Source organism: Lemur catta, chromosome 15 (genome assembly GCF_020740605.2).
Source record: "Lemur catta isolate mLemCat1 chromosome 15, mLemCat1.pri, whole genome shotgun sequence".
Classification (NCBI taxonomy): Eukaryota; Metazoa; Chordata; class Mammalia; order Primates; family Lemuridae; genus Lemur; species Lemur catta.
Window position 1 is genome coordinate 14,962,544 of NC_059142.1, and position 20,106 is coordinate 14,982,649.

Consider the following 20,106-nt stretch of genomic DNA (forward strand, 5'->3'; position numbering starts at 1 on the left):
GCTCACCGCAACCTCAAACTCTTGGGCTCAAGCGATACTTCTGTCTCAGCCTCCCAAGTAGCTGGGACTATGGGCATGTACCACCACATCTGGCTAATTTTTATTTTTTGTAGAGGTGAGTCTCCCTATGTTGCCCAGGCTGGTCTTGAACTCCTGGGCTCGAGTGATTCTCCTGCCTTGGCCTCCCAAAGTGTTGGGATTACAGGCGTGAGCCAACATGCTCGGCTAGTGTGGCTTTCTTCTTATTGGACTCATGTCATTTCCTATGGGAAAGACTTAGGTTTTTAAGGGAATGTAGATTCTAATAAGCTTTTTTTTTTTTTAATTTCAGAGACTGACAGTAAGCTTTTCAATCTGTGGTTTGGGAATTTCTGTTTTCCCCCTTTATGAAAATCAGTGTAGAATTAGTCTTTCTCAAGGCTTTAAGGTACTTCTCTCTTTCCGTGCTACTTTTTAGAGATTACTGCCTAATTCTCAAATCACAGCTGTGTTTGAGTTAGTACATTGGGATGTAATTCTAGACTAGAAGATTTAAATCTATTAAAACTAATTCTTATGCTCTTGTCACCTAATGGGTTTTGATTCTTTAGTGATACCTGTTCTGCCAATTAGTAGAATAGCAAAATAGGGCCACACTTTTGCCTTTTTCTTGCATCATCTTCCCAAAGCAGTTTTGCTCTAAACACTTAAAAAAGAAAAGTGTCAGCATTTTTGATGAGCCTGTTCACTCTGGACCTTTTCTTCATTAGATACTTTACAAACAATTCATGCTCACTAAAGAAAATTTGGAAAATAGAGTAAGAAGAAGATTGCCCGCAGTCTACCACCTAAACCCAGTCATTGTCAACATTTTGTGTGTTCTTACCGCTTTTTTTCTTCCCAGAAAAATTTAACAGGTTTATTTATAACTGTTATAAAGTTGAACTGCTGAAACTTGTTCACTGAAACATTTTGACTTGCATTAATGCTTCACATCCCTGCGTTTATATTAAAAATTCGCAAACAAATGAAAATGGAAAAATTGCCAATACCTGATTTCTGTCCCCTATTTTTCCACTCAAAATCATATACTTGGGTACCTTTTTTTTTTTTTTTTCCTGAGACAGAGTCTGGCTCTGTTGCCCGGGCTAGAGTGCCGTGGCGTAAGCTTAGCTCACAGCAACCTCAAACTCCTGGGCTCAAGCGATCCTCCTGCCTCAGCCTCCGGGGAAGCTGGGACTACAGGCATGCGCCACCATGCCTGGCTAATTTTTCCTATATATTTTTAGTTGTCTATATAATTTCTTTCTATTTTTAGTAGAGACGGGGTCTCGCTCTTGCTCAGGCTGGTCTCGAACTCCTGCCTCGATCCACCCGCCTTGGCCTCCCGGAGTGCTAGGATTACAGGCGTGAGCCACTGCGCCTGGCCCATAGTGGATTCTTAAGCATGTTCTCCACGTATGTGGTGTGCTAGCTGGATGTCTTTTGGCATAATTGTTACATGTTTGGCATGGATAGCATACAGATTGGTGTCTTCAAAAAGGCCAACCAGGTAGGCCTCACTTGCCTCCTGCAAAGCACCGATAACTGTGCTCTAGAAGTACAGATCTGTTTTGAAGTCCTGAGCAGTTTCTCGCACCAGGCGCTGGAAAGGAAGTTTGCAAATCAGTTCAGTGGATTTTTGATAACATCCAATTTCACGGAGTGCTGCGGTACAAGGCTTGTAGTGATGGAGTTTCTTACTGCTCCAGTAGAGGGCGCGCTCATGTGAACGGCTTTTGTAGCCAGTTGCTTCCTGGGTACTTTAGCACTGGTCGATTGGCAGGCAGTCTGCTTTGTAGGAGCCATGGTATGAAGACCTTACTTACCCACCTTCTCCTTTGTCTGGAACTCGGGCAGTTAGAGGCAGTGCAGTTGCAGCTGCGGCTGTGAACACCTTCTTATCTCTTTTTGGGTGTGGACTTTTTGTTTTTCCCTTTGCAGTCACACTGTTGTTTTTCCTTTCCACTTGACAGCCTTTAGTCAGCATTTTCCATGTTACTATATAGCCTGACATTAGTCCTTCAGATTTGTGCCATTCTCATTCTCTTTCTCATTAGTAATTTACTCTTTATCCATCTTCCATATGTGTTCTTTGATGAGTTATGTTCTCCTAAGTTTTGCTGCCTTCTCTTTCCTTGGGATCACCTCATAGTCTGAGTTACTGTATTCAGTATCTTCCAGCTTTTTTGATTATTCTAATCCGAGGCCTTGCGATTGGCTACTTTTTTCTCAGGATTTTCTGAAGTCTGCTTTTCTAAAGACTCGAGTTTTGTGTCCTGCTACCTGTCATTCATTGTCATCTATCCCTGCTAGAAAATCCAAGATGTTATCCTCACTACTTGGCTTGTAGACAACATTCAGTAAATGTCCACTCTCATTCCCCAGTGCATCCGTTCACTGCCACCTCAGCAGTTAGCCCTTTCTCATTCGTTGGACATAAGTCTAGGAGCTTTCCTTGTTTCCTTGTTTTATTATGAACAGTGACATTGTCAGCAAGATGAGGAAGTATTGGTCATTCTCTGTTGGCAGTCTTCCTCAAATTTGCAGCTTAACAAAGTCTCTGTCTCTAGTGGATTTGACCACCGTCAGTTTGGTTCTCTTTTGAGAATGAACTTTTCTCATCTTCCGGTTAATTGAGACTAGTTTATCTGTGCAGTGATAATGCTTTTACCTTTCTTTTTTTATATCTTTATCTGGTTCTTTTGAACAAAATTGTCAATTGCCCAATTCTTTTTTTTTCCCATGACAGCCTACCATTGAATACCCAATTCTTAATGTGTATGAGTCTGTTTAAATTAAAATAGACCTCAGAGGCTCGAGGTTTTGTTCCTTACACTTTCTCTTTTGTTTTTAAGGTATTTCCTTTTCCTTAATGTTGTTGTAATGTTTTGTTAGAACAATGCTATGATGCCCTTGATATTTGCTTTTGTGGGATTTTTTTTGTCTTTGTTTTCTTTGCTTGTTTTCAAGATTAAGTCCTTTTTATCCAGTCAACAAGTCTTCTACCTGATCCTCAGGCTGTTTCCTCTACCGTCACTAGGAGCTCTCCTTGTTCTTTGTACCTTCTGTGGAACCAACTCCTTACTTCCCATGAGCTCTTTTTCTTCCAAAGTCATGGCTTTTAGCATGAAGAACTGAGAAGGCCTTCTGGACTAAATAAACCCTTGTTTTCCATCCTGCACTTGGGCCTCTGTTCACTCTTGCACCAATAGTCACTATTAAGGATTTGCTAGGTTCATAAGCCTTGATAGTGTTTCCGTCTTTGTGAATCTGGGTGGTCAGGAAAGCACTCACCTGCTTTAGTCTGGCCATACCAACATGGGCTCCCATTAAACCCAGCTGTTATTCTTCAGAATGAGATGACAAAACAAGTGTTTAAACCCTTGGCCTTTTTGTTTGTTTTGTTTTGTTTGAGATGGTGTCTTGCTATATTGCCCAGGCTGGTCTCAAACTCCTGGGCTCAAGCAATCCTTCTGCCTCAGCCTCCCAAATAGCTAGGACTACAGGGGCATGCCACCACACCCATAAAACAATTATTTAAAAAAGTTTTTATCTGTAAGTTGTCACATGTATTATAAGTTTATTTTAAATAGAAGTAATATATAGCATATAATAACATGCTTGGAGTAATGGACACTGAGTTCTTGATAGAATTACTTCAGAGAAGGAAGGGCGAGAAGGGATGTGGGGAAGTTCTGCAGGCCCCAGTTTTATATGTAATGTTTTATTTGCCTGAGATCTTATACGGAATGAAGCATAAAGCTAGGTGGTGCATACATAGGTATTTTAAAATTATTTTTTCTTATCAGTATATTTGCATTTTTACAATGAGGTTAAAGGAGATAATGTACTTATAATATTTAGTAAAAATATTACACAATCCTGATAGTGTTAAGGTTCCTTTTTGACCACAGCCTTAACTTTCTCCCTCCTCAGAGGTAACAGTTATCAATGTGTGATTCATGCTAGCCTTTTTACTAGGTATTTGTGTATACAAATATGTGCTCTTACAAAATTTATTGTGTCGTTTTATGGGTTTTCTTAAGTGTCATCACATTGTTTGAAATTTTTTGCAATTTGTTTTTTTCACTTAATAATGTGTCTTAGAATCTTTCTGTGGTATGTAAGAAATTATCTCATTGTTTTGTACCATATAATATTCTATAATATGGGTAAGCCATGATTCATTTAATGTGGATAAATCATAATTTATTACTCTGATACCTGCTGGGTTATTTAGAAATAGTGCTGCAGTGAACATCTTTGTGTGAGCTACTTTGTGAACCTACATGTATGTGTTTATTTAGGACAGGTACTCAGGAATAGAATTCCTAGGTTTATAGGCTTTGTGCTAAATTACATTTTTAATAGACATTACTTGTTTGCCCTTCAGGGTGGCTATGCTAGTTCATACTCCCACTAGCAGGGGAAGTAACTCTTTTCCCACATACTGTTGACACTTCATACTAAAAGATGTAAAATCTAGTCAGTGAAAACTGGTATCTTATTTTAAGGTACATTTTCCTGTACATTTTACTTTAGTGAAGTAAACCCATCTCATCATATGTTTATTTACCTTTGTTTTTTCTTTTATGTAAATTGCCTGTTCATGTGCTTTGCCAGTTTTTATTTTGGATTATCATTTTTTTATTGATTTGTAGGATTTCTTTAATTTCATGCTTTGGCATATTCAGGGGCAGCATGTTTTCTCTTTCAGAATTGTCCCCACTATTGCATGTTCCTCTTTGATGTATATTTAAAAATTTTAGAATCAGCTTATCAAGTTCAATGAATAATCCTGTTAAGTTTGCTATTGCTTTGATTACTATAGGTTAATGTGGGAAGAGGTATCATGTACATCTCCTTTATCAGCACCATTTGTTTAATCTTTCTGAGATTAATGTGCTTGTTCTGAATTAAATCATCTGTTTAATGCTGTTGTTTAGTGAAAAGTTATAAGTTTACCCTACTGTTATGTCTCACGTTCCTTTGAAATAATTGTTTTTTCTCTTAGCATATTTCTTTTCTAAGTGGATGTTATCTGAACTGTTACAAAGGAGTACCGATGGGATGTGCAGTAGAAGGTAGGAAAATTCTGTCATCTTTTCTGTCTTGTTTTTCTAGCAATCCCCAAAGTGAGATTGGAGACAATCTACATTTGCGGAGTAGATGAGATGAGTACCCAGGATATCTTTTCCTATTTTAAAGAATATCCTCCAGCTCACATCGAATGGTTGGATGATACCTCCTGTAAGTACACCCAAGTTTTCTGTTGACTATGCTTTTGTTGTTGATTTTTAGAGTTCTTGCTATCCAAAATAGTGAATGGTTATGATCCAGACTACTTGTTTGTGCCTAACCTCTGTCCTTAGCTTGGGAGGGAAAAAATTGCCCAGTGATGAGAACCAGCATGCCTTAGCCAATCTGCCAGCTTATACCCCATGGGTATTCTCAGTCAGCTTACAGATGGTGACCAGCACTCTAGGAGTTTGATTACTGGCATCTGAGTCTAGTGTACATGATTGAGGCCTCTGTAACACTCACAGTTACTAATAAATGGGTGGATCCACCTGCATAGACTTGGGGCTGCATTTTCAGGGCTTTGGACTTTGTCATTGCTACCTGAGGGCTGGCCGTGCCTTAATGTCTCTGACCTAGAACTGGACCAAAATACTCTGGCACCATACTCAGACCTCTCACCTCTGCTTGCCTTGAGCTGTGTTTCTGGAACATCATCTGCTTGCCCTAATGGAACAAGTGAGCTGGCTAACTTGTGAGTTAACTGTCATTTTTAACTTGCCTGCCTTCTCCAAGTCTGGCCTGACCTCTGGTAACCACTTTGCTGGCTTCTTATCTTGACTTCTAGTCTGGTTTCACTTGCTGCCAGCTGGCTGACCTGCTAGGTGGTACTCTAGATAGCAGCCTGGTTTTCTTGACTGCTCTCTTAAGAAGATGTGCATTCAGTGTTTTCACTGAAGGGAGAAACATGATAGAGTAAAAGATTTTTCTGCCTTTTTCTTTTTGCTTAACTTACACTATCCAAATCAGTGGTCAGCAGACTTTTTTCTATAAAGGGCTGGGGAGTAAATATTTCAGGCTCTGTAGGCCATGTGGTCTGTGTCACATCTACTCAGCTCTGCTGTGGTAGCATGAAACCAGCTGTAAACAGTACATAAACTAATGAGCCTCGCTGTTTTTCAGTAAAATTTTATTTACAAAAACAGGTGATGGATGTATAGTTTGTTGTATATTAATTATACCTAAATAAAGCTGATACAAATATAAATAAATAGCAGGTGGTGGGCTAGATTTAGCTTGTGGCTTATAATTTGTTAACCCCTGATTTAAGTCATTAAAACTACAGCTAGGTGATATTAGAGTTGGAGGGACCCTTAGAATCATCCAGTACAGCTACCTTATATTGTACATCAGAAACTGAGAAACAGAGGAAGGAAATTATTTGCCCAAGGCCACAGGGCATGTTAGTAACAGAAGTGAGAGTCCTTTAGACCTTCATTTCCCAAACTGAGATATAAGGGACCTATGAGAAATTATCTTTTAAAGAGCATTAAAGAGGTTTATTTTCTATAGGACTTCTCAAAGCTTTTTTCTTGCTAAATTCTCTTCCTTAAAGGGGCAAATTAAATTAGTTACTACAAAGCCAAGTGGCTGTCATGCCTCCATTGTACATATCCCATGGATACCTTCATCACCCACACTTTTTGATGGTGGAACAACATTTAGCATGTTCAGATGACAGAGAACAGCAAAGGGGGCAGAAGCATTATTATAAAGGATAATCCAAATTTATTTGACAGTTATTATCATCTTCATCAAGAACTGCTAATACTTACACATCACTCACTACCTTCCAGGCAGTTTTAATATATAGAACCGTTTTTCATGGAATACATAACAGTTACTTTGTGGAACCCAGTTTGGGAATGCAGTTCTAGAATAATTTCATCAAAGAGGTCTTATTACCACTTTCTATATTTCTTTTCATTAGTTGGTTTGTACATTTACTGATGACAGTCTGTAGCTAGATGAGGCTGTAGCAGTGAATGTGATGCAGAATCTTCTCTCAAGAAACTTACCATTTGGATGCAATCTCATGTTTTGTTTCACATTTTGTTTTAGGTAATGTGGTTTGGCTGGATGAAATGACTGCTACACGAGCCCTTATCAATATGAGCTCTCTGCCTGCCCAGAATAAGATGAGAAGCAGGGATGCCAATGAGGACAAGTCATCTGAGAAAAGTAAAAAAGGTAACTGAACACAAAGGAGGGAACTTTGGCTTGGAAGTCCTGTCCTTTATCCAGTCCTATGTTGGGCCTTTGGATTTCTGAGCAGAGTGTTATGTAGCATATCATCTGTAGGTGTTTCTGAAGTAAGCTGTGGTGCTTTGGATCATCAGTAAATAGGAGGAGAAAGTACAGACTTTTAAATTTATATGAGATGGTTCATCTTAAGGTTCATCTTGTCCCTCACGTTCCATTTTAGACAAGCAGGAAGACAGTTCAGATGATGAGGCTGAAGAAGGAGAAGTTGAAGATGAGAACTCAAGTGATGTAGAGGTTAGTAATAGGGCAAAGATATATGTAAGGTTTTATTATAAAAAATTGCTTACTGTCTTTTTTATTGAAGGCTTAAAGACTTAGTAAGTTGTGTTCTTCTTCTGGCTTTCACCATTAGACCTTCTGAGGGTACACTAGGCTCTCGGCCTTTAAGTTTGTGTGGATGTGACAATTCATTTTGAGATCTTGGAATAGTACTCACACTTCTGCGTAAAAGAAAATTGTTTAACTGAGAAATACTTTAAAGTGTAATCTAATCGCTAAAATTAAGAAAAAGCAAGAAATGGCATATTTCATAATGGATTATGTACGACTGTTAGAAATATTATCACATATTCATTTAAAAAATATTTATCAAGTATTTATAAAATATACCAAATTATAGGTGCCAGGGATACAGCATCAAGCGAAAAAGTTCTGGCCATGTTGGAGTCTGTATTCTATTGAGGAAGGCAGAAAATACACAGATCCACAGAGATACAATGTCAGGAGATGATGAGTGCTGTGAAGGAAAGTAAAGGAGGGTAAGGGACTAGAGAATGACAGAGACTATTCTTTTAGGCAAGGTGATCGAGGGAGACCTTTGACTTGAAATTCTGCAGAGGAACTAATGCTATAATGCTGATGAGTATTAATAAGTATTAATGGTAGAATGCTTTCTTAATAGTAACTTTACTACTGCAGAAATATAAAAAGACTTTAATTTTTATATTAAAAATGCTCTTTTTTCTTAAGTTGGACACATTATCTCAGGTAGAAGAGGAGTCTTTGTTAAGAAACGATCTTCGTCCAGCCAACAAACTTGCTAAAGGAAATAGGTTATTCATGAGATTTGCTACAAAAGGTAAATTTGATATTTGGTATTGATTATTTTCAATCAGAATGAATTATTATGGAGTGATATCCTTCTCTTTTGAATAGAAGTTAGATCACATAATCTCAGAGTTCCCTTCAAACTATAATAGTCTGTACTTATAAAATAATGGCTTGCTACTTGAGTTGGAATTTCTGACTGAAAGTGAATATTAACTACTTGTATGTATGTTTTTGTGGTTTCTGGCTAAAGTAAGTTATTTTCTGTTAAAGCTGATGTGCCTCATGTGCTTTCAGCCAGTTATCATTTAATCTATGAAAACATTTTTAATTATACTTTTTGATTTGTTATAGCAGCATCCTCCTGGACATTGCTAATGTACCATACAGTTCTAATTCCCTCCTTATGGGACCTTTTATGCACATTGACTTTTGGTGGGCATTAAAAATATATGTGTGTATACACGTATATACAGAGTAGGTTTATGAATCATTTGAGAGTTAGTTGGAAATAAAAACCTTTCACCCCTAAACACTTCAATATGTATTTCCTAAGAACAAGGACATTGTCTTCTACACAGCAGAGTTATCAAAATTAGGAAATTTAACATTAACACAATGCTATCCCCAATCTATAGTTCATATTCAGATTTCATCATTTGTTCCAATAATATATCAGTTTGGACTCATGGATTCTTATTCTGTGGGTTACCATCTATTAGTGTTATTATTTTGATTCACAAATTATCTTGGATTTGGCCAATAGAGCCCCTTTAAACTGTATATTGACATGCCCCATGATTCTTTAAGCACTTTCTTACTTTATGGCACAAGAGAACATCTTGTTTTTTCATACTCATTTTGAACTTTACCTGCTCCAGATCTGGATCTGGAATCAGCCATTTCTCCAAGGAGCTGGGGGTCATTGGTTTTTTTGGGGGGAGTGTGGTGGTAGTAGTGAACAGACTGGTTTGTATTGCTATGTTCACCCATAGCACTGGAGGCATTTATGGTGAGGTTTGTCCTTTGCAGTCAGAGTGCCCAAGGAAATGTTGAAGGCCTTTATGTTATTGCTTTTGACAAAAACATGTGATCACTGACCACCTTTCTTTCCTGTTTGTTGGGATTTTAACTTAAATGTGATCTTTACTACATTTGCTCATTTGAGTGGCTGTTTGAATGCATTCTAGATGTATAATACTATGCTGTTTTCTTTAAGCCATTTTGAGGAACACCACAACAAGCTGGAAAAAACAATTTACCAAACACATGGAATTATGTATAGTCTGTTTCTTTCTTCTTTCTTTTTTTCTTTCTTCCTTTCTTCCTTTACTCCTTTCCTTTCCTTTTCCTTTTCCTTTTCCTTTTCCTTTTCCTTTCCTTTTTCTTTCTTCTTTCTTTCTTTCTTTCTTTCTTTTTTTTTTTTTTAAGAGACTTGCTCTGTTGCCCAGGCTGGAGTGCAATGGTGCGATCATAGTTCACTGCAGCCTCCAACTCCTGGGCTCAAGGCATCCTCCCACCTCAGCCTCCCTAGTAGCCAGGACTACGGGCACTTGCCACCATGCACAGCTAATTTCTTTTATTATTATTTTTTTGTAGAGATGAGGTATCGCTATGTTGTCTAGGCTGGTCTCGAACTTCTGGCCTCAAGCAATCCTCTGACCTCAGCCTCCCAAAGTGTTGGGATTACAGGAGTGAGCCACCACGCCCAGACATGATCTGTTTCTTTAACCCTGATTTTGTGTTGTTGGAGTGTTGTCATTCAGAAATGAGTTTTATCTTTCAGGGGACAGCAAAAAATGCTACCTTTTCCAGAAAGTTTTTGATGCCTGAGTACCTGTTATGACAAGAGCTCTCTTATGCCTCTTGGAAGAACCTCATATCTTGTATTGTTATTTATTTTTAAATTTTTCTCTGTTAAGTCAGCTCCTAAATAGCAGCTTAACCTCATTCAGCTCTGTATTTTACTCTAATCCTCTCTATACTGCATTGCCTTAGTAGGCACTCAGAGAGTGAATGTTTATAGTGGATCTTTCCTTTTGTTGGCAGATCACACCAATCTGATTGCAGCTATGGAAAACATTGTGGTTTGTTTTGTTTTGTTTTGTTTTGTTTTTTAACCATTCAGCATTGTCTTCACACCCACAGGAAATCCTAGGTAACTGTTGTAATTAATTTTTAGATGACAAAAAAGAACTTGGAGCAGCTAGAAGAAGTCAATATTACATGAAATATGGGAATCCAAATTATGGAGGCATGAAAGGAATTCTTAGCAATTCATGGTAAGTCCAAAACCTTAAAATACAATAGTTTAACTAGTACTTAAGCTTTTCTTAATCCTTCAGTTGGTATTCTGTAATGGAATGTCTAAACCTCATGCGGACTAGAAGGAATATGTGAGGAAAGAATTCAAGATTCTTAAATGTGGTAAATGATGTGGAAATGCGGAGTTTCAGTTTCATTTAAAATATCTCTGTTTCAGCACTTGACATTGTGTCAGTGTGTAGTTGAAATGAATTGGTGGATTTCAGGGTCCTTCCTATTAGTTTTTGATTATGTACTTATTGTGGCAATGTTGCAGGAAGAGAAGATATCATTCCCGTCGCATTCAGCGGGATGTGATCAAGAAGAGAGCCCTGATTGGGGATGATGTTGGCTTGACGTCGTATAAACACCGACATTCCGGTAGTTGCCTGCTCAGCTCTTGGGTAGACACATGTTTGGCTCCCGAAATCATATTTTTATTCTTAATACAGTCTTTTAAGGTTCCAAACTTTATCATCCTCTCTTCCTTGCCCTCACCCTCTGCCAACATATAGGAAAGTAAGTCAAGTCACGATTAATTTTGAATTGCCCATACAAAGAGGTCAAATGATTTTATAAAAGCTATTCTAATAAAGAAAGATCAAATATGACATAGGGAAATTTAAAATAAAACTTTCTTAAAAACCTAATTTTTCTACTATTAATATCAACAACTACATGAAATTTTTTAAATTATTTTATTAGATGAGCTGATTTTATTGTTCCTTTTCTCATGATGAAAATAGGCTGCTGTCAAGTGCTTTATGCTTATTGGCTGTGCACATGAATGCCTCAGAAAAGTGGGATATCCTGACTTGGGTTTCTTTTTGGTGCTTATTGTAGAAGAATCATTTTCATTATGTTTTATAAAGATTTGTTTTTATTTTGAGCTTAATCTATGAAATCTTCTACGTGCTTTATAGAACTAGCCAAGTCAGCATACAGAATAGCATGCCCACACATTTATCATTGTAATGGGGATAGAGATGAAGTCTATACACTTTTATTTAAATATATATATAAAAAATTATAATTTTGAGATCTGCATATTATACACATACTTTTCTGTTACATAGTTATACTTTTCTAAAACTTTAAGATATTTTTATCATATACTCTTTATATCCAGATTAGGGAAATTAGAAGGCAAACTGCCCCTAATTCTAACACCCTAATATGATGACTGATTTCATCTCACATTTTTCCCATTTGTCTATTTTCATAATAAATATTGTAATTCTTATGAACATATACTTTATATTCAGCTTTTATTTATCATTAGTATTTATCTCTGAACTTTAAAGTTACAATTGATTTCATTATTCAGGGTAGTTATATTCTATAAAGTCACTTCGAACATTGAATTAGCAAATGAACCATACAAAGCCTCTGGTCATGTCATTTTTGTCAGTTGATCAATATGTAACCTTGTTTTATGTGTGTTTAAAGACACCTTATTTAATATATATTGTTAATTTATTAACATTGTGCCCCTGGCCAATAGCACTACAATTCATGCCTGAACAAAGCTTATCTAACACATGTGGTTTCTCCACAAGGCACAGACAGCCTACCTGCATTTATGAACACTAGACGGCACTTCAGCACTAGGCTTGGGGGCTATTTTAAATGGTGAAATCACCAACAAAAAGCACAAAAAATGTGAAAAATGTGGCACTTAATAGACTGTGAAAATGGTACTTGTTTACATTGTGAGATGAAACAGGAAGGCAGTGTTGCTTTGTTTGTCCTCAGCTGGGAACATGCATGTCTGGTGATTTGAATTTTTTTGCGCTTTGTGCATGTCCACAGACTGACTGTGAAAGGGCTGCGAGTATTGATTTTGGAGTTACAAATAGATTTGGCAAATTCGCAAATATAAAATCTGTGAATAAGGATCAGCTGCATTTTAAATGACTTTAAAATATTTCATTAGGCTGCCACATCATACTTTAACTGTTCTCCTATTATTGTTATCAGAATAGTATCCAGTTTGGCACTGTTACAGATAATGCTCCAATACAGTCTCAGGGATGAGAAGTCCATCTTCTTATTATAAAAAGATCACCAGTGTAGAATAGAAAATTAAAGTTTAGCACTTTTCCTAATGTTTTTTGGTTAAATTTCTTCAGGACTAGTGAATGTTCCTGAGGAACCCATTGAAGAGGAGGAAGAGGAAGAGGAGGAAGAAGAGGAGGAGGAAGAAGATCAGGACATGGATGCAGATGACAGGGTTGTGGTAGAGTACCATGAAGAGCTCCCAGCTCTCAAGCAGTCCCGGGAACGGAGTGCGTCTCGGCGGTCCAGTGCCAGTAGCTCAGACTCAGATGAAATGGACTATGATCTAGAACTGAAAATGATTTCCACTCCTTCACCAAAGAAAAGCATGAAAATGACTATGTATGCTGATGAAGTGGAATCTCAGTTGAAAAACATTAGGTGAAAAAATTTTTGTTATTAATGCTCGCTTTTAATTTGATTTTAAATACTAAATACTAACTTCTTAATTTCTCTTAATTTTTTTTGTGCTATAAGTTTTAAATGGAAACAATAAATGATTTAATGACTCATAATGAATTATAAAAGTTTGATAGTTAAATTGTACTATCATTTATGAGGCATTTATTCTTCATTATTTATGTATGCCTAAAAGAAACTGCATAATTGTGTTTGCTGTTCCCCATTTCAGAGCAAGATTATGAAGAGAGGGTCTTAACTATTTATAAGTCAAAACCCAACTGGATTATAAATCAACCCAACTGGATTAGAAGTGAAATATAAATAGAAATCTATACACAGATATGCTGTAAGAACATAGGTGGTTTTAACTTATATTTTGAGTATGAAAGCAATTTAGCTCATCTCACAGAAAACAAAAGCAGGTGCTGAATCATGAAAACCCCAATTATTTTTAACATTCCTCTTAATTTTTTCTTTTCCTTGGTTTCTTACACACTGTGCTTGAGTCTTGAACACGTAACCATTTGAGAGGATGTTGGCAATAGATGGGCCACGGAAGAAGTGTCAGCAAACATGAAAAAGCAAATCTGGCCATAACTATATAGAAAGTCCAGCCCGGGTGCAGTGACTCATGCCTGTAATCCTAGCACTCTGGAAGGCCCAGGCGGGCTGATCGCTCTAGGTCAGGAGTTCGAGACCAGCCTGAGCAAGAGCAAGACCTCGTCTCTACTAAAAATAGAAAGAAATTATATGGACAACTGAAAACATATATAGAAAAAATTAGCCGAGCTACTCGGGAGACTGAAGCAGGAGGATTGCTTGAGCCCAGGAGTTTGAGGTTGCTGTGAGCTAGGCTGATGCCATGTCACTCTAGCCTGAGCAACAGAGTGAGACTCTGTCTCAAAAAAAAAATAAATAAATAAAAAGAAAGTCCACCTGAACTGTGTAGACATGTGCCCATAGATAAATCCACCTATCACAGAAAAAGGAATAATTCCCTGAATCCTCTGTTCAGCTAGCTTCTGGTGCTTGTATCCATCTGCTCAGATGCTCCAGCATGACTGGCCGAGGAGGGGGCAGTGGAGTACGGGCTTCGGGACAAGGGCCACTGAGGCTCAGGAAGAGTAGGGGCCAGGGTCTGGTACTGTGTTGTCTGGTGGGCCTGCCAAGTCTGGGAGTCACTTTCTAATTTTATAATCACTTTTATCTATTCTAAGCATCCAGTTTTACCTTTGTATAAGTATTTTTTGATCCTTGTTAAAAAAAAAATACAGACAATATAAAAAGTGAAAACCACCTGTATTCCTATTCTTTCCTGATAGTAATGACCATTAGCAACTGAATGAATAAGGTTTCAGCTATTTGTGCATATACATAACATGCAGAAAATGTAGATATATTGATTTAAAAATATGTGAGTATAGAAATGAAGTTATGCTGTTTATATTTTGCATTGTGCATTTTTCATTTAATATATTGTAGACATTGTTATTTTTTTTAACTATATGTTGCCCATTGTTTGAAAATATCAGTATTTACTTAACCAATTCCTTTTTGATGGATATTTAGGTTTTTATTTTCTTACTATTACACTAAATTCCTCAAAGTCCAGTTAATGTGCAGAAGAATATATGTGTTTTAAAATGTGGTAAGTATTGCTACATTTCCTTTCAGAAAAGTTTTAATCACTCACATTACCACCTGTTACCTACATCTTCACCATCCTTAGCTATAATCATTCTTTCTAATCTTTGCTAGTTTCATGGACCAAAAAAAAGTTATTTTAATGTGCATTTCTTTGATTACTAGTAGGGATGAGCAGATTCTATGACGACAGATACTGTATCCACAATTCCAAGGGTTCAAATCTAGGGATGCTGTCTCTAAGATGTTCTTGGTGGTGTATTTGGGGGGAAGGAAAAAGATCACTCAAGCTGATTTGTTTGAATGGCCTTGTTCACATCCTTATTTTTAGTTTTCAGAGAACTTTGTGGTAGAGAATGCCACCAGTATAATGCTGATAGCTAGCATGGTAGCAGATCTCTTTGACAGAGAAGTCTGCCCTTTAAAGAAAGGGATTATAGACTCTTGACTATAGCCAATTACAGCATGGATGAGCAGAGAGCCCCAAGCTCTTTGTAGGCATCTACTTAATGTTTGTTCCATGAGAAGGGGACTTGTAGTTACATGCTGTGTGATGGCATACATATATCATACGTGGAAACTACCTTGGAAAACTCAGGAGCCTATTCACCCTAACCCATCTTTTTACAAAGCAGATAATTATCAGTGTATGGTATCTGTAAGTCAGCGTTGGCCATATTAGATTTTCTTAAATTGTTTCCTTCAAACTATGAGATTATTTCTTAGGTCTTGTTTCACAGTTGCAGTTAGTTAACTGTGCTCCCCACTCTTTTTTTTTTAAAGGAACTCCATGAGGGCAGATAGTGTATCTTCAAGCAATATCAAAAACCGAATTGGTAACAAATTATCATCCGAGAAATTTGCAGATGTCCGACATCTATTAGATGAAAAACGTCAGCACTCGCGTCCACGGCCACCAGTCAGCAATACTAAGTCAGGTATTGTTCTTCATTTGTTTCTGTCCTTCATTCTGAGCTCCAGAAAGCAAACGGGGGTAGGGATATGTTCTTGGATAAAACATTGCCATTTATGAGCTGAATTAGTTGTCCTGATTTTTCACATCTAAATCTGGGCATAGGCATTGAAATTTCAGGATATGAAAAATAATCAGACTTTTACAAAACTAGCTTCCAATATTTTTGTCCAAAATAATTACAGTTGTCTCTCTGTGTCCATAGGGGATTGGTTTCAGGACCCCGCTACAGATACCAAAATCTTCAGATACTAAAATGCACGAATGCTTAAGTCTCTCATATAAAATAACATCATAATTTGCATATAACCTACACATATCCTCTCATATACTTTAAATCACCTCTAGGTTACTAATAATACAATGTAAATAGTTGTTATTCTGTATTTTTAAATTTGTATTATTTTTTATTTTTTTAAAAAAAAAACAGAGTCTTGCTCTGTCCCCTGGGCTAGAGTGCCATGGCATCAGCCTAGCTCACAGCAACCTCAAACTCCTGGGCTCAAGCAATCCTCCTGCCTCAGCCTCCCAAGTAGCTGGGACTACAGGCACATGCCAGGACGCCTGGCTCATTTTTCTATTTTGAGTAGAGACGGGATCTCGATCTTGCTCAGGCTGTTCTCAAACTCCTGAGCGCAAACGATCCTCCTGCCTCGGTCTCCCAGAATGCTAGGATTACAGGCACAAGCCACCACACCCAGCCTGGTTTTGTTTTTTCAGGTCTATTTAATCTGTGATTGGTTGAATCCATGGATGTGGAACCCACAGATAAGGAGGGCCAACTGTATTTTACTCTGTAGGTCATTGGTAGACTTTATACACAAGAATAATAGAAATTAAGTTGGATGGTTGTATAAATGGTTAAGAGTTCGCACTTGATCATTCATACGTGCAAACACTCATTCCACAGGTATTCAGCTAATCCTGCCAGGTGCTGGGAATGTTGCAAGTTTTTGGAGGGGATACAAAGCCATCCTAGCCCTACTAGGGGAATTGTGGAAGGCCTCTTAGAGAAAGTGGCCTTACAGCTAGGCCTTAAAGAGGGAATAGGATCTCAGGTGGCAAACCTAATCTTTTGAGGTGGGAGGTAACCTGATCTTATATCTATTTTAGAAAAATAACTTGGGGGTGGAGTGGGATGGGGTAGAGAGTTAAATAACGAGGGCATAGACTAGGTCAGGGACAGCAGAGACAGAATGGATGAGAACCGGAAGCCTTGTGGGAGAAGACTCAGTGCTGGGGTGAGGGAGGAAAAGGAAAGAAGCCCAGGGGCTCAGGCCTGAGTGACCGGAGAGATGGGGCGCTGCTCTCTGGGAGAAGCTAAAGTGAGATGGGCAAAAGCCCCAGTGCAAGGCCTTGCTAATGAATGTGTATCTGCTGTTGCTGTTGTTAGAAGGAATTCAAGAGGACAGGCAGATTTCTGAGGGGGATTAGAAGAAAAACAAATTTGGTTTGGGACATCTTGCCTTGATCCTTTGCTTTTTGCCAATCTCATTATGTTTACTGGTTAAATGTAATAAGTGCATTGAGAACTACTTAATTTGTTCAGAGATTGTGCCTTCTGCCCTCACGGAGCTTGCAGTATGGTTTGTTAGCTGAAATTTTGTAAATTGTTTAGTCTGCTAGGTTCCATCACAAAAAGTTGTTTCTGCTTCAGAAATTTCTTTCTAGAGCAATCAGCTGAGGATTTTTACCCCTCATAGCCCCCTGTGTCCAAATTTTCCTAGGGGAATCCAGACTGATAATGAAGAGAAGATGCTTTTAGAAGCCTGATTGTGTCAGGCTCTGTGTCCTCATTTGGGGAGAGTTGGTGCCAAATCCGTAAGAGATCTTAGGTGGGCAGTACAGAGAGCAAAGCACACTCATTTGGTCACAGCAGTGCTTGTTTTCTTTTTCCAGATATACGCCAGCGGTTAGGAAAAAGACCATATTCTCCAGAAAAGGCTTTTAGTAGTAACCCAGTTGTTCGGAGAGAGCCTTCTGATGTACATAGTAGGCTGGGTGTTCCCAGGCAAGATATTAAAGGCCTCTACTCTGATACTCGGGAGAAGAAATCAGGTTGGTAACACTTAAAACTGATGGGAATGGGAATTAGGTAAGAGCAGAGGGCAAGGGTGTATGTGGCATAGAAATACTTTCTTAGAAGGTGGGAAACAGTAAATGCCAAAAATAAATGATTTTTCCTCTTCCATTATGATTATTGGCATCATCAACATCCTCTTCCTCCTCATCATGATAGCGGTAACATTAAGGAAAGTTTAGAAAATGGAAGGAAAAAAACCATACTCCTGGTTCTTTGCTTAGGTTAGTTTCCTGTGTGCTATTCCAATCTTTGTCCGTATACACATCCTACTTTTTTCATGCAGCAGTTTATAGTAATCATTTTTCCACATTGTTACATTCTTCATAAATAAAACTTTTAATTGCCTTACAGTGTGGCTGTGCCACAAAATTCTGAACATGTATTTCTCTATTGCTAGAGTTTTAGAAAATATATTTTAAAAATTAATGGATGGTGGGCAGAATCTCTGAAAGTTTACCGTATAGCCCACCCATCAATTTGCAGACTGTTAGAGCTGGAAAGGATTCTGGAATGGGCCAGTCCTGGCAGAGTGAGGTAGCATGTGGGGTGACATCTTAGGAGGGAGGGGCAGATATGGGAGGAAACAGCCTCTCAGGTGATTCTGATGTGTCTAGCTCAGGGGGACCTGCCACCAATGGTGAGAATTTCCTACTGGGTCCAGACCCCTCTGTTTGCAGGAAGGGAGCTGCAGCCAGGGAAATAAGATTACCTACCCAAGGCTGCACAGTGAGTCCCAAGTGCCACAGACTGCCTGCATTCCCTGCACGTCAGCTGTTGGCAGTGTTCCTGCTTCCTCAGCACTGCCCTGGCTCTCGGTGTCGACTGCCGAACTGAAATGTTGTCTCACCCAAACAGGTAGCTTATGGACTCGCTTAGGATCTGCACCCAAGACCAAAGAAAAGAATACGAAGAAAGTGGATCACAGGGTGCCTGGCACTGAGGAAGATGACTCCGAGCTGCAAAGGGCATGGGGGGCTCTGATTAAGGAGAAAGAGCAGTCTCGTCAAAAGAAGAGCCGGTTAGATAACTTACCATCTCTCCAGATTGAAGTTAGTCGGGAAAGCAGCTCTGGTTCAGAGGCAGAGTCCTGATGCCCTGGGGCCTATGGCAGCTGCCCTAAAGCCTGGCATTCTTGCACAGGGTGGGGCGCACAGTAGGAACCTCCCCCTCCAGGAGCTGGCACCCTCTTGCTCCTACTCATACAGTCACCCTCAGCTCTTGCTACTTCAGCAAGACATCTTGAGAATGTGACGAGCTTTGAAGGGCATCTCTCTATCTTTTGCTGCAGAGTTATAGTTCTGGGCCCTTGATTCTTTTCCCACAACCCCACAAGCTTTACCCTTTGAGAAAAAGGCAACCCTCCAGATTTTGTAGATGTTTTCTTAATATTTTTAACATTGTGTCTTTTAAAAGAAATGTTTTACACAGTTCATCCAAAGAGCAGAGAACTGAACTTCTCACTATTGCCTTGGCCCTGACAGCTGTTACCAGCACCCTTTTCCCAAGAAAAGTCAATTCCCAGGTGCTTATTGGACAGCCTTCGAGGGGGAAGATGAGGGAAGCTGCCAGCTCACCCTTCCGGGACCCTAGTGTGGGGGCGAATCTCACGGACCTGACCTCAGAGGTGCACCAGTGCCGCCCAGGTAGATAAGAGATGCAGCATTGATCCTGCTTCCGGTCTTCCCTCGGGGATTGCTAATGTTAGGGGCCTCTTACTAGCTGTCAGCTTGATGTGAAGATCAAGTTCAGTGCTGTGGGATTTTTAGAAACAAAAAACTATGACTTCTGGATTTGGGGTTGATTTTTGTGCTAGGGGTGGGGTTGTGGGTTAATGTTGAACAATTTTTAAGTCTGTATTATGTTTAAAAATATTAATGATTTAAAAGTTTTAATTTTTATATGTGGAAATTCTTCCTGTTGGCTACAGGGGAAGCTCAAGTGGTGTCTTCTTTTGTGCTGTTAAATATATATTATATACTTTGGAAGAAGGCAAAGAGAGGAGTCTCATTATTTTTAAATGCTCCTAATTTGTGTAGTCTGTTTGTTGTACATAGAATTCAACTTGCTTTTCAGCCCACTGTAGGAAAAAGAGTCCATCCCTTTGAGATGGGGTCTTGTTGTTTATTATAACTTTAGAAGTGACACATTGATATTTATTTTTTCTGTCTCCGAGTTGTGGCACCTGAAAACTTCTTCAAAACTGGCAAATAAGATATTAGTTACAAAAATT

General features: G+C 38.6%; 1 protein-coding gene and 1 pseudogene across 3 annotated transcripts in view; one reads left to right on the plus strand and one right to left on the minus strand.

Moving 5' to 3' along the window:
• NCBP3 (nuclear cap binding subunit 3) overlaps positions 1 to 19,870 on the plus strand; it is a 30,243-nt gene extending 10,373 nt beyond the window's left edge. For 2 of the 3 annotated variants that reach the window (XM_045526063.1, XM_045526065.1), the window contains 11 exons: positions 5,146 to 5,271; positions 7,162 to 7,290; positions 7,526 to 7,599; positions 8,335 to 8,443; positions 10,595 to 10,694; positions 10,994 to 11,097; positions 12,849 to 13,155; positions 15,604 to 15,758; positions 17,693 to 17,851; positions 18,732 to 18,894; positions 19,358 to 19,870. In XM_045526063.1, the coding sequence (XP_045382019.1) occupies positions 5,146 to 5,271; positions 7,162 to 7,290; positions 7,526 to 7,599; positions 8,335 to 8,443; positions 10,595 to 10,694; positions 10,994 to 11,097; positions 12,849 to 13,155; positions 15,604 to 15,758; positions 17,693 to 17,851; positions 18,732 to 18,894; positions 19,358 to 19,466 (1,535 nt within the window). In that variant the 3' untranslated portion in view covers positions 19,467 to 19,870. Of the gene's footprint in view, positions 1 to 5,145; positions 5,272 to 7,161; positions 7,291 to 7,525; positions 7,600 to 8,334; positions 8,444 to 10,594; positions 10,695 to 10,993; positions 11,098 to 12,848; positions 13,156 to 15,603; positions 15,759 to 17,692; positions 17,852 to 18,731 lie in introns of all 3 variants that reach the window. The other variant, XM_045526064.1, reaches the window with a different exon arrangement.
• On the minus strand, positions 1,421 to 1,827 carry LOC123620637 (annotated as a pseudogene).
• Positions 19,871 to 20,106: the final 236 nt, after the last annotated feature.